This window comes from Anopheles coluzzii, chromosome 3, assembly GCF_943734685.1.
Source record: "Anopheles coluzzii chromosome 3, AcolN3, whole genome shotgun sequence".
Lineage (NCBI taxonomy): Eukaryota > Metazoa > Arthropoda > Insecta > Diptera > Culicidae > Anopheles > Anopheles coluzzii.
This window is the reverse complement of record NC_064671.1, coordinates 68,053,588-68,066,254: the sequence shown is the minus strand read 5'-3', so window position 1 is coordinate 68,066,254 and position 12,667 is coordinate 68,053,588. Positions and strand designations below refer to the sequence as shown.

The 12,667-nt window shown below is 43.2% G+C and overlaps 1 protein-coding gene across 1 annotated transcript; it reads left to right on the top strand.

Moving 5' to 3' along the window:
- The first annotated feature begins 4,210 nt into the window (after positions 1–4,210).
- On the top strand, positions 4,211–10,249 carry LOC120954653 (uncharacterized). The gene has a single exon (XM_049609180.1). It carries the CDS (start codon positions 4,921–4,923, stop codon positions 10,156–10,158), a length of 5,238 nt encoding a protein of 1,745 aa, XP_049465137.1. The 5' UTR covers positions 4,211–4,920; the 3' UTR covers positions 10,159–10,249.
- The last annotated feature ends 2,418 nt before the right edge of the window (positions 10,250–12,667 follow it).

Below are 12,667 nucleotides of genomic sequence, written 5' to 3'. Positions count from 1 at the left end.
CGGTTGCAGTGTGGGCTCGATGCTCGATGTGTCAATTGGAAATGTGTTTCCGATACATTTATGGAGTACAGCTAATGGGGGTGGTTTCCTTCGCCTATGCGCCATCACTCATGCTCATTAACAATTCTGATAATTTTTCCATAATTGAAAGTGGATGCGCGGGGCAAAATGTATTGTCTTTTCAATCCGGTCGGCTGGGAGTGCCTTTTGTTTCCGCTCGGAGGATGAAGGTGCATTCATATTGTTGTTAAAATACAGCCCATTATACCTCTTCATAGCAATGAAAAAGAATGATTTAACTGAAAAACAAGTATAAAAAGGCAGCAGAACAGGTCCTCCAATAATCAAAAATCAAGGTTTAATTTGAAACTGAAGAGCTCCATTAGGGTTTTTTTGCTATACTTTATCGCAAATATGACGAAATGTTCTTAAAAGGATTAACATTACTCGTAATCAAAATTCACTTTTCACAAATATTACATACCAAATCATTCATGTTTCTATCGTTTGATCCCTTAAAACTCATAATTTAGCTGTAGTATAGACAAAATACAAAACTCGCTGCTTTAGTTTCAGAACAGTTACACCTTTTTTCAAACATCAATATGCATAAGCAGCACAACATAACGCTTGATATCATTTAAATTGTAATTTTTTACATCTCATTATGCTTAAATATTGGCCGTTACCAAAAAAAGCTCCACTAGAATATATCCGCAGTAGCTTCTCAGCTGCGACCGAATTCGCCTCTAATCAAAGTCCTATCGCACATAACTCTTCGCCGTTTGCCACAATCTTGCCCCGATCCCGGTCTCGTAATGGTTTGTTTATGCTAATTAATTAATATTGATTTGTCCGCACTAGCGTCATTCTACGGCGTATTCTTGCGATTACGATAAGCTAACTGGCAACTAGTTAACCCCGATTAGCTTCCGTACAGTTCTAGGCTATCCGAAACAAAACAAAATCCCTAAAAGGATCATGCTTTAAGGTAAAGGAAAAATGAAGCTTTTTGGTTTTTGAGACCCAAAATCGCAAATACCAAGAAAGAAAGAATCCAAAAAACGCAACATAAATTTAATGCCAGCTGGTTAATTAATAGGAATCATTACATAACCCTCTCTTTATTCTTTCTTTTCCTGTTTTTTCTCCTCATTTTTAACCACTCCAGAAAGCTCCTTTCGGTATTATGCTAATGATTTGAAGTGTTCTTGTGTAGATTTATTCTCAGAGGGGAATTTTATTAGCTTTGTTCTAGCAGCAGCAGCACTGTGTAGTGGAATCCCGGTGAGCGGAATAGAGACATTTATCTTTGCAATCCGTAATCGTACGCTAGGGGCTATGGAACTGTACGGTTAGCTGTGTTTTTAGAACACTTTTTTTTCTATTCCATCTAGCCGGAAGGTGATAAACTAGCAGGTTGGCATTCTTTTATTCCATACCGTTCGAGCGCTCTCTTGTCTAACACTTGCTTGACGGGGGGGAAGTGTGTTTGATTTCGTAACTAGTTCGTAACCTAACACTTGGCAAATATTAGACGTCCGTCATAACCTCGGGTCCCGTTCAGAAGAGGCACCCATCGAATGGACTGGCCAGGTGGTCGTCAATATTTGAGCAATCGACCCTCAAACACACTCACACACTCGTCCGTTTGCTTTTCATTCTTCAGGAAAAGATTGTTTGTCTTGGCTGGCACGAAAGCTCGCTCATATTCTGATAGTTTTCGATCATAAGTTTGAGTTTGACCTGGGAAACTTTTTAGGCATCCTTTTTCTATGCTGCGACCTGTTGTAATGCATAGAACAACGTACGCTATAAACGTTCGCTTAGGATCAAAGTTATTAAAATCCCAATAGACAATGCTCATTATTTTTAAGTCCCATTTCCCTGTCCCGGAATATATCTTCCAAAACAAGTTTCAGATGTTTCCCGTTGGTATCTCCTTATCGCAAATTTTCAACATTAGTCCCCGGGAGCTAATGCTGATGAATGGCAGTAACGAGAGTGGCGAACAAACATACAGACGAACACGATTAACTTTTCTAAATGGGCAAGCAGTGACATTTGCAACAGATTAGCACCCTAATTAATTCATGCTAAGCTTTGCTTGTCGGCCATGCAGCTGGATAAAAGTTTTGCAAATCCATACATCATCCAGCTATAGGGGAAGGATGTGAGTGGAGTGAGGATTGGGGACATTTTTCACTCATTTGAATTATCAGGATTACAATAATCCGTGGCTGAAAGCATATTTTACGCAGATTATAATTATGAGCCATTTACAATACCGAAAAGTAGAGGTTCAGTATGTGGTGAGAATGAGTTTTAACTTTAAAACTTAAAATATCTAAATTACAGAAACAAAAACTGAGCATAAAAAGCTACATTTGTCAGTAAAGTTTCATTTGATGCTATATTACAGCTTCATTTCTATTTTGAGCGTTCAAAGAAATCCAATACCTACTTAACGAGCGAAGTCTAATGGCATGGCTTAATTCTATCACATTATTCCACGCAACGCCTTGCCCAGCTTATAAGCCCACTGTACAAACTCTAAAGCCTCGCGCACCACCAGATAAACAGATTCAAATTTGGAAGACTCTTCGCGACCAACCATTCGCTAATAAATGGGCTTTGTGCCATTTACCACACAACACCAAATCCGCACTATCGATATCGCACGCCCGAACGGGCATTGCCTCTTTCCATCAATTAGCCGCAACATTTCCATCAATCACAATCTGCTTAATTAAGCAGCCAGCACCACACGACTCCGTTATATGGGCCAGCACAGCCAGCAATGGCAGCAATGGCTCGAAAGTTTGAGCCTTCCAAAACGCAAAAAATAAACTTCCCTTTCCCCTGGAAACCAGCGCTCATTTACTTCGACGAAAAGTGGCCACATTTTCCATGCGAACAGCAGGGCCTCAGCTCTCAGCCCGACAGCTCGATTTTGCGTGGTATTTACATCTCACGCGGGTTCCGAAAGTTCTGCGCTCTGTGCGCGCGGTTTGGGTAAAAATGAAGTTCGTTAATCAAAGGCAAACATAATTATCGGCATTCGGAAACAAAACCGATTCTTCGATCCTTCACAAACAGCACTGTTCTGGTGGTGGTGGTGGTGGTGGTGTTGATGGTTCTGGTATGATGTGTTCTTTGCGTTGGCGATTTGTTGAGCTGTGTTTGGAGTATTTGGTGCGTGGTGGTGAAATGTCGGCAGGCGAAAATTAGATTTATTAATTGAATACAGTTGAGTAGACGGGGCTCGAGCAAAAGGTTACAGGAGAAAAGTTGGGCGTTTGCCTGTTTGATAGAAATGTATGTATGTAGTAGTATGAAAAGAGCAACAGTTTTTGTGTTTCTGAAAAAACTAATTACAACGCATATACTCTATGCATTGTATTGATATACTAGACTTTTTTATCAAAGATCCTGCAATGACTCATGAAATGAATATTAATAATGCTTTCAGTCTCGACTCATCAATTTATTAGGTCGTTCATGTTCTTTCTTTTAGCGCATCCCTTGCTAAAACAGTATCTATTATAAACATATCTCAGAAATCCATTAGAAAGCTAAAGAATTCATGCTCATAAAAGACTTAAGCACACGCCTGTTCCTATAACATGTAGAATTTATTATATATTTGAGGTTTTTAGTATGTTTCCTGTTTTTCGCACAAGAAAAAACAGGAACTAACGCAAGAACTTTATTACTTATTCATACCCTGAAATCCAACTTATGGGCAGATTAGAGAAAGGTTACTGTATGAAGTACAACGTTTCTCAATCTTGGGAGGAGTTGATGTAACAGTATTTACAATAGTTCTTCAAGTTCCTTGGTCCTACCTAATGAAACAAACATACATCTTTCTGGAATTTCATGAGTTTGTTTTGCAGCCATAATGTTCTACCAGGTCTCATCACCTTTAACAGATATCTGTTCTAATGAGCAATTCTGGTTATCCTGGTTTATATATCGCTTAAAACCATCCCAAGAATGGCCCTTTAAGACACGTGAAGTGCGTATAAATTTCAAAAGAACTAACAAGTCGTGTGTCTTGGAAGGTTTTTGTAATTTTTGAAGAAGTCTGAAGTTTATGAAGTTATAAAATAGCCTTCAATCTTCAATAGAAAAACCTTTAACTATCTATTTATCTTTTCAAATTCTTTGACTCTTTTACCCGACCTTTCAAAAACCCGCCATCGCATGAAATCCCCATCATATCAACACACTATCCCATTTTGTTGGCAGAGAATTGCTACTTGGTTATTCCACTCTCATCCATTGCATCAACACTGCGCTTCAGCCGTTTATGAACTAATTTTCCATTCAAAACGGCAATCATCTAACTTTTCCACACCGACTAAAGCTTCATTTCCACGCTGCCATTGTTCGGGTTCGGGACTACGGTGTGGAAAGAATGTGTTGGAATTAGAATAATTATTTTCGAACATAAATTTGAATTGCATAAAACAAAGCGTTAGGAAACTAAGATTAGGTTATAAACTACTCGACGTTAGAAACTGCTCGATCTACACGAATTATGAACTGCATGAAATATTATATACAAAAAAGGACAAACGAATATACAGTTGCAAACCGACCAGCGATAAAGGTGTACACTTTCCTATTCAAATTTCCTCCAAATATCACAGCCAGCCCCTTTTCGTGAATATATTTCACATTTTTGGTCCTTCGAGCCGGATCGTGATATACGGAGAAGAAATAAGTTTCATTCTGCATCAAGAGTGGAATTCGGTATTCGTCGTCAAGTGTGCAAGTCATTCCGTGACAATTCCCGCCATCGCATATCGCCCCGCATCAAGGGCAACGGTCGGTTACACGCCATCATTTTGAATTTCGCGCCATCGCTTTGTTCGTTATTTTCGTGTGATATCGCAGTATTTTCTTTGTGCAATGGATAAGAAAATTAAAGCAGTGCAACTGAAAAAGAGGATCGCCCTGGAGAACATAAAATCGCTGGAACGGTTCCAGGCGAAATATTCGAGTGATGATGCCAAGCAGATTCCGGAGGTGTTAGAAGATCTGGCGAAACATAAGGAAGAGTTTTTCACCGCAGTTTCGAAACTGGAAGAGCTTGAAGATAAAGACGAAGCGGTCGAAGCCAGCATAATGGAACGGATCGACATTGAAGAACGCTGTCGCAAGCTAAAATCATTTCTACGGGAAAGACAGCCAAAGGAAGAAGGTTCGCTCAACGATACAACGGGCTTGGCTTCCTCAACGCTTGCATTCGGTCGACCCCACGCGCCAAATTTACGTTTGCCCAAAATCGAACTTCCAACATTTGACGGAGATCACACAAAATGGCTTTCTTTCCGAGATCGCTTCATCGCAATGATCGACGCTTCAGCCGAGCTTCCATCTATCGCGAAGCTACAATACTTACTGTCATCGTTAAAGGGGGACGCGGCGGTACCCTTCGAGCATACACCTTTAACGGCGGACAACTATTCGGTTACCTGGGCGGCGCTTCTTAAACGGTACGACAATTCTCGTCTTTTGATTCGCGAATACTATCGCAAATTGCACTACCTTCCGGGAGTGCAATTGGTGTGCGTTGACAAGCTCACGCACCTGGTGGATGAATTCACCCGCTTCGTCAACGGGTTGAAAAAGCTGAACGAACCGGTTGACTCGTGGGACACACCCCTCTCAAACATGCTGCTGATGAAGTTGGATCGAGAGACATTGTTGGCTTGGGAGAAACATTCCGTGCACTTCACGACGGACAAATATAAGGATGTGATCGACTTCGTGCAAGATCGTATCCAAATCTTGAAATCGACCAACAACTTCGTGAAGGATCAAGCAGCTAGTGGTATCAAGGTGGCCGGTCTCATTCGTCAACCAGGGCAACGGAGATTCATCGCGAATGCAGCTACATCTCGCTCGGCTCCTGCTGCATCGACTGCGCACACCCAACAGCCAAAGTGTCCATTGGAGTGTTCCGAAGACCACACACTGCGCAACTGTCCAGTGTGCATCGCCAAGGAGGTCCAACAGCGACGGGACGTCGTCGCATCGAAGCGGCTGTGCTGGAACTGTTTGAGCAGCAATCATCAGGTTAGAGCGTGCAAGTCGGATTATTCGTGTCGCACGTGTCGTGAGCGTCATCACACACTTCTACATCATTCACCACCCTATGCTCCACCCGCAACGGTAACATTGTCAGCTCAGTCGAATGAAGACAATGTGTTTCTGGCGACGGCAAACATCCAGATCAAGGATGACTACGGGAACACCCATGAAGCAAGGGCGTTGTTGGATTCGGGATCCATGTCGAATTTCATCGCTGAGGAGTTCGCACGGAAACTGCTGACGAGTCGCAAAAGGGTCAACGTCGCTGTATCGGGCATCGGCAATGCAGTACAGCAGATCAAGGGTTCCATCGTCGCTACCGTTCAGTCCAAGACACAACCCTTCGCAACGGAGATGACTTTCTTGGTTCTGGACACGCCATCCGCAAACATCCCTACATCACCAACGGACGTCTCTTCATGGAAAATGCCGGACGTGGCATTGGCGGACAGCACCTTTAACAGTCCGGGGCAAATCGACATCGTCATCGGAGGCGATACGTTCTGGGAGCTCCACACCGGTCGCAAGTGCTCTATCGGTAGAGGCAAACCGTGGCTGGTCGAAACCCACTTTGGTTGGGTTGTCACCGGCAACACTCATCATTCGTCAGTCGGTCCGCGGCTGTGCCATCTATCTGCATACGACACCCCACTGGAGGAGACCATGCAGCGGTTCTGGGAGAGTGAAACCATAGCCGAGGATCCTGTGCTATCGGTTGAGGAGAATGCTTGCGAGAAGCATTTCGCAGCAACAACTGTTCGCAACTCAAGTGGAAGGTATGTCGTTAGTTTGCCATTTAACTCCAACCCTAATATCGTTTTAGGAGAGTCGAAGGAAATAGCCGATCGCAGACTGCGTTGTATCGAACGGCGGTTGAACACCAATGCTAAAATGAAAGAAGAGTATGGTAAATTTATGAAAGAATATGAGCATTTGGGGCATATGAAGCGGCTTACCAGTCCTGCAAACGATTCGGTAGAGCATTACTACCTCCCACATCACGCTGTCATTAAGGAATCAAGCACAACCACGAAGGTGCGTGTCGCGTTCGATGCATCCTGTAAGACTTCGAGTGGTTACTCATTGAACGACAAACTCTTAGTGGGACCAGTCGTTCAAGAAGATCTTTTATCGATTATCCTTCGGTTTCGTTCTCGTGCCATTGCTCTCACTGCAGACGTAGAGAAGATGTATCGGCAAATTTTACATAGCCCTCATGACCGTAACTATCTGCGCATCCGGTACAGAGAACATCCTGCAGATCCTATATCGACATTTGAGCTACAGACGGTTACGTACGGCACAGCCTCTGCTCCATTTTTAGCAACCAGGACCCTCAAACAGATTGCTCTTGACCACAAGGAAGAGTATCCTTTGGCAATGAACGCGGTCATGAACGATTTTTACGTAGATGATTTGCTAACGGGTACCGATGATTTGTCCGAAGCAATCGTTATACAAAGGCAAATCTCAGACATGCTAAATTCAGCTGGTTTCACGCTGAAGAAATGGGCATCGAACCGCTCCGAAGCATTGAAGAACGTTCCTTCAGAAGATGTGGCGGTACAACTCTCGCACGAGTGGAAGAGCTCGAAACAAGTATCCACACTAGGCATCGTTTGGGAACCGGCAACTGATACACTACGGTTTCGTATTGAGATACCACCTACAACACCCAGCATGACGAAAAGGTTAATTTTGTCATATATCGCCAAGATATTTGATCCCCTCGGGCTACTGGGCCCAACGATCATCATCGCAAAGATGTTCATGCAGCAACTATGGGCTCTCAAGATTCATGGAAAGGCATATGACTGGGACAGCGAGCTACCATCGCACTTACAGCATGAATGGTCGAAATTTCACTCTACATTATCTTCACTACGCAATTTGACAGTCCCACGGTACATATCGCAATGCACGGCAACAAGTCTGCAAATTCATATCTTTGCTGACGCATCACAACTAGCATATGGTGCTTGTTGCTACATTCGGGCTGAAAGCATGGAAGGAGTCACCGTGCAGCTGCTAACAGCCAAGTCAAAGGTCGTTGCGTTATCCAATTCACATTCCATAGCTCGATTGGAATTATGTGCAGCACGACTAGCCACACTTCTTTACGAGAAAGTCCAGCAATCACTGAAAATTTCTGCTACCACCATCTGTTGGACCGATTCCATGACTGTCCTTCACTGGCTGAATTCAGCACCAAATCGATGGAAGCCCTTCTTTGCAAACAGGGTTGCAAAAATTCAGCACACAGCTGGAATACAATGCTGGAAGCATGTTCCAGGCTCGGACAATCCAGCAGACGACATTTCGCGAGGTTTAACGCCGGAAAAGTTGCTAGTGTGTGAGCGCTGGTGGCACGGGCCACATTGGTTAGCACGCAACTCGGAAGAATGGCCACAGAACACACCATCACCAAGCGAAGATGAGAGCGCAGAAGAAGAAAAACTATCGTCACGGGTGGCAAGCACAGCATTAATCTGCGAATTTCGAAACAGTTTGTTCTCACGATTTTCGATCTACCACAAACTGCAAAGAGTTGTTGCACATTGTTTGCGCTTTATACAAAACGCAAAGCGCCGCGTAGGAAACAAGGTCCATGCTAAGGATATCCCACCGCTCACTGTAGACGAACTCAAGGCGGCAGAACTCAAGTTGTGTTATCTTTCGCAACAAGACACCTTTTCCGAGGAGATACAACACCTGCAGAAGGGCAAAGAGATTCCGAAGAACTCCAAACTGAAATGGATTTCCCCTTTCATAGATACGCAAGGTATTCTGCGCATTGGTGGCCGGCTCAGTAACGCACATCTGTCGGAATCAGAAAAACACCCGGTAATATTATCATCGAAACATCCACTGTCCGCACTACTAGCTGTTTCGATACACTTGAGTAAGCTGCATGCTGCACCACAACTGCTTTTAACAACACTACGCCAAAGCTTTTGGATAATTGGCGGTCGCAATTTATGCAAGTCTGTGTACCACAGTTGCCACGCATGTTTTAAGGCCAAACCCACACTTATTAAGCAAAGTATCGCCGATTTGCCAACATCACGAGTCACACCAACAAGACCATTCTCAGTATGCGGAGTAGACTATTGCGGACCAATCTATATAAAACAAACCATACGCAACAGAAGTCCGATTAAAGCATACATCGCCATATTTGTATGTTTTTCAACAAGAGCGGTACATATCGAACTGGTTGGCGATTTAACATCAACAGCATTTATCAATGCACTTCGTCGTTTGATTGCACGTCGTGGTCAAATCAGTGAACTGCATTCCGACAATGCAACCACCTTTAAGGGAGCGGCACATGAGCTGAATCGCGTCTACAAGATGCTAAAGAGCGACGAACACGATCGAGCTGCTATATTTGATTGGTGCGCGATGAATCATATGAAGTGGAAGTTTATCCCACCAAGAGCACCACATTTTGGAGGTTTATGGGAGGCGGCGATGAAGGCAGCTAAAAAGCATATAGTCAGAACAATAGGAACAACAAGCATCACACAGGAGAGCATGCTTACCCTACTTGCCCAGGTAGAGCAATGTTTGAATTCGCGACCAATTACACCTCTATCCGATGAGCCGTCGGACTTGGAACCATTGACACCGGGACACTTCCTCGTCGGTGGCAATCTGCAAGCGGTACCAATCATCGATTACACCGAGACACCGAGCAACTATTTGAGGGAATACCAGTTGGTACAAAAACATCTGCAAACCATTTGGGCTCGATGGTATCCGGAGTACCTGCAGCAGTTACAAGCTCGAGCCAAATATTGCAACGGGAAATCAGCGGTTCTGAAAGAAAATACACTGGTGATTATTAAGGAAGACAATGTACATCCTACCTCGTGGCCGATGGGGCGCATCGTTGCAGTACACCCTGGAAAGGACGATGTTGTTCGCGTCGTTACACTGCGCACTGCTTCAGGGAAGCAAATCGTCCGCGCAGCTAATCGTCTGGCAGTTTTGCCTAATCCGGACGTAATTAGCAACTTAGAGCAGAAGGAAACCACTGGCACTGAGTAACGCGCAGCTGCAAGCCACGCGACATTGTTTACATTTCGCACTCATGGCAGAACAAGATACACGCAACACACATTCACACATCTACACACACGAGCAGTAAGATAGGAGATAAGCGTCAGGTTCAAGAGTCGAACTTTTTTTGAATTCTTTTTTGAAATCATTTTTGGATTTATATTTTGCATGAAATTTAAAGAAGTTCTTCTTTGGTGGCCGGGAATGTTGGAATTAGAATAATTATTTTCGAACATAAATTTGAATTGCATAAAACAAAGCGTTAGGAAACTAAGATTAGGTTATAAACTACTCGACGTTAGAAACTGCTCGATCTACACGAATTATGAACTGCATGAAATATTATATACAAAAAAGGACAAACGAATATACAGTTGCAAACCGACCAGCGATAAAGGTGTACACTTTCCTATTCAAATTTCCTCCAAATATCACAGCCAGCCCCTTTTCGTGAATATATTTCACAGAATGTATTTCCCGGAGAGCATTTTCCAATGTTCCAATGTGGACTTCAACCTTCCCTACTTAGACGTACACACGCACACACGTACAAAAGTTTCTATTTTATTCCAAAAATCTGCATCCGGACGGAAGAGCGCAGTAGCATCGTTCGTGTTCGTTACGGGTTATCCCTTGGGGTGCTGCTGCTGCTGATGCTGGAAAGAAATGCTGCTTCCATCCTTAAACAGTTTCCGCACGAAAGCCGACGTCGTTCACTCCACACACACATCTACCGTGATACCGAGGGGAATTATTAAATTACAAAATCTTTTGCAACACCAACCCGCTACGGGGTGCGACTGTGTTGAGGAGGAGCGCTTCTTTGATTGCGGGGAGTTTGTTTTCGGGTTCGAGAGCTTTTCCTGGTGGAGTGGAGATAGTGTCTAAAGCAATTTGAATGTGCATAAATTGTGTGGAGTGAAAAGTGTACGCTTCGGTGTTCCTTCCCCACAAGCGTAGATGTGGATTAGAATAAACAATAAGGGGATGTTATCAAAATGCCAACTGACAGCGCCAACAAATAGTACCAGCAGAGGTCTCAGAGCTTGTTGGGGGGGAAAGTTTATGCCTTTCCGGCAAGGTTTTTAATCCGGGATGCATTTGGGTGGGAGAATGATTACGTGTGGTTGCTTTTATAAATTTAAACATCATTCAATTTCAAAGTTACAAGCAAATCCGGTTAGGGCATAAAACAAAAACCTTTCCAACCAGCACCGAAAACCCCATTAAAGCATAATATTTTATTCAAACCAGCTTAACGTTTTGGCAGATAAAAGTACCGTACCCTATAAAAGAAGAGTTACACCTGCCCTGAACGTTCGATAGCTTTTAATTTCTGCTGATCGAGAAAATAATTGTTGCAAACGGTTGCACTCCATCCCGCACCCGTAAGGCCATAAATTGATGCACCTTTATCGCTTCGGCAGCTTACCTTACCGCGGGATGCAGCTCACACCTTTACGCCGAAGTTGCAATTCCCGGAGATGCCGTGCTCTGGGAGCAATATAACATTCCAACCAGCATACATCCTCCACACCCCCTAGAAGTGAAGCCATTTTAAAATCAGGCACCGGGAAGTATTTGCGAACGTAAAGAAAATGGCAAAAAAGCAAAAAAAAACGAACCACCTCCACCACCCACACACACACACAGTGCCAAATGGGTGGAAAACTACGGAACCGTGAGATTGGCAATAAATTACCTGAACACAATTAGCTCCCGCATTCACGTCAGCCTGGTAGAATTCATTTCACTTATATTCTTCAGTTCGTTATACTGAGGTTTCCCAAGCCCCCGTTGGTGTTTGAGATGCGGGCCACCCGTTAGTTGTTACACATTTTAAGAGGTTTCTCCACTCTATTTTCGGTAGTACTTTAGCCCCCGTTCTCGGCGGGAGCGAGTTTTCGAGTAGAATTCATAGAGACGTGCCGCAATAGATCACGGTTGCGCTTGTATGACGGTGCAATCTGTAACGTGCTGTCAGGTGTAATGTGCAGCTTTAAATTTCGAATGCAATCAAGCGAAATGAGATAGAAATGGTTGGGGTAGTGCGGAGCAAGTTTCAGCACCAGAAGTTATAATTTAAATGACTGTTTTACAGTTTCTTACCTTTTTCAATAATTTAGTTATGCTCTTAGTTTTCTAGAGAAGTTAGTAACACATTTTATATAATTTGTTTGCAAAACTCCTGCAAAAATCAAGCGTGGAATTATTCGTATCCTGTATGGTTGCAAGAAACCAAACAAGTCTGTTAAGCTTTTATAAAGCTTCCATGATCGTTCAAGTCGTTCGATGACTCGAAAAGAATTATATGTGGGATGATTTTTCTCAACTCTTGCATATCAAAACATTTGTATTGTAGCACAGGTTATTAAACCTTGACATTTAATTTATATTTCTGTGTTATTGTGACAACTGTTGTGCGAAAAAATTAAAAAATGTCGTCATTTGATGTAAATTTTGATCATCGTTGTGCTTATTTTGCACTTTTTTATGG

Coding starts and splice junctions, on each gene's coding strand:
- LOC120954653 (XM_049609180.1), top strand. CDS start 4,921: ATGGATAAGAAAATTAAAGCAGTGCAACTGAAAAAGAGGATCGCCCTG.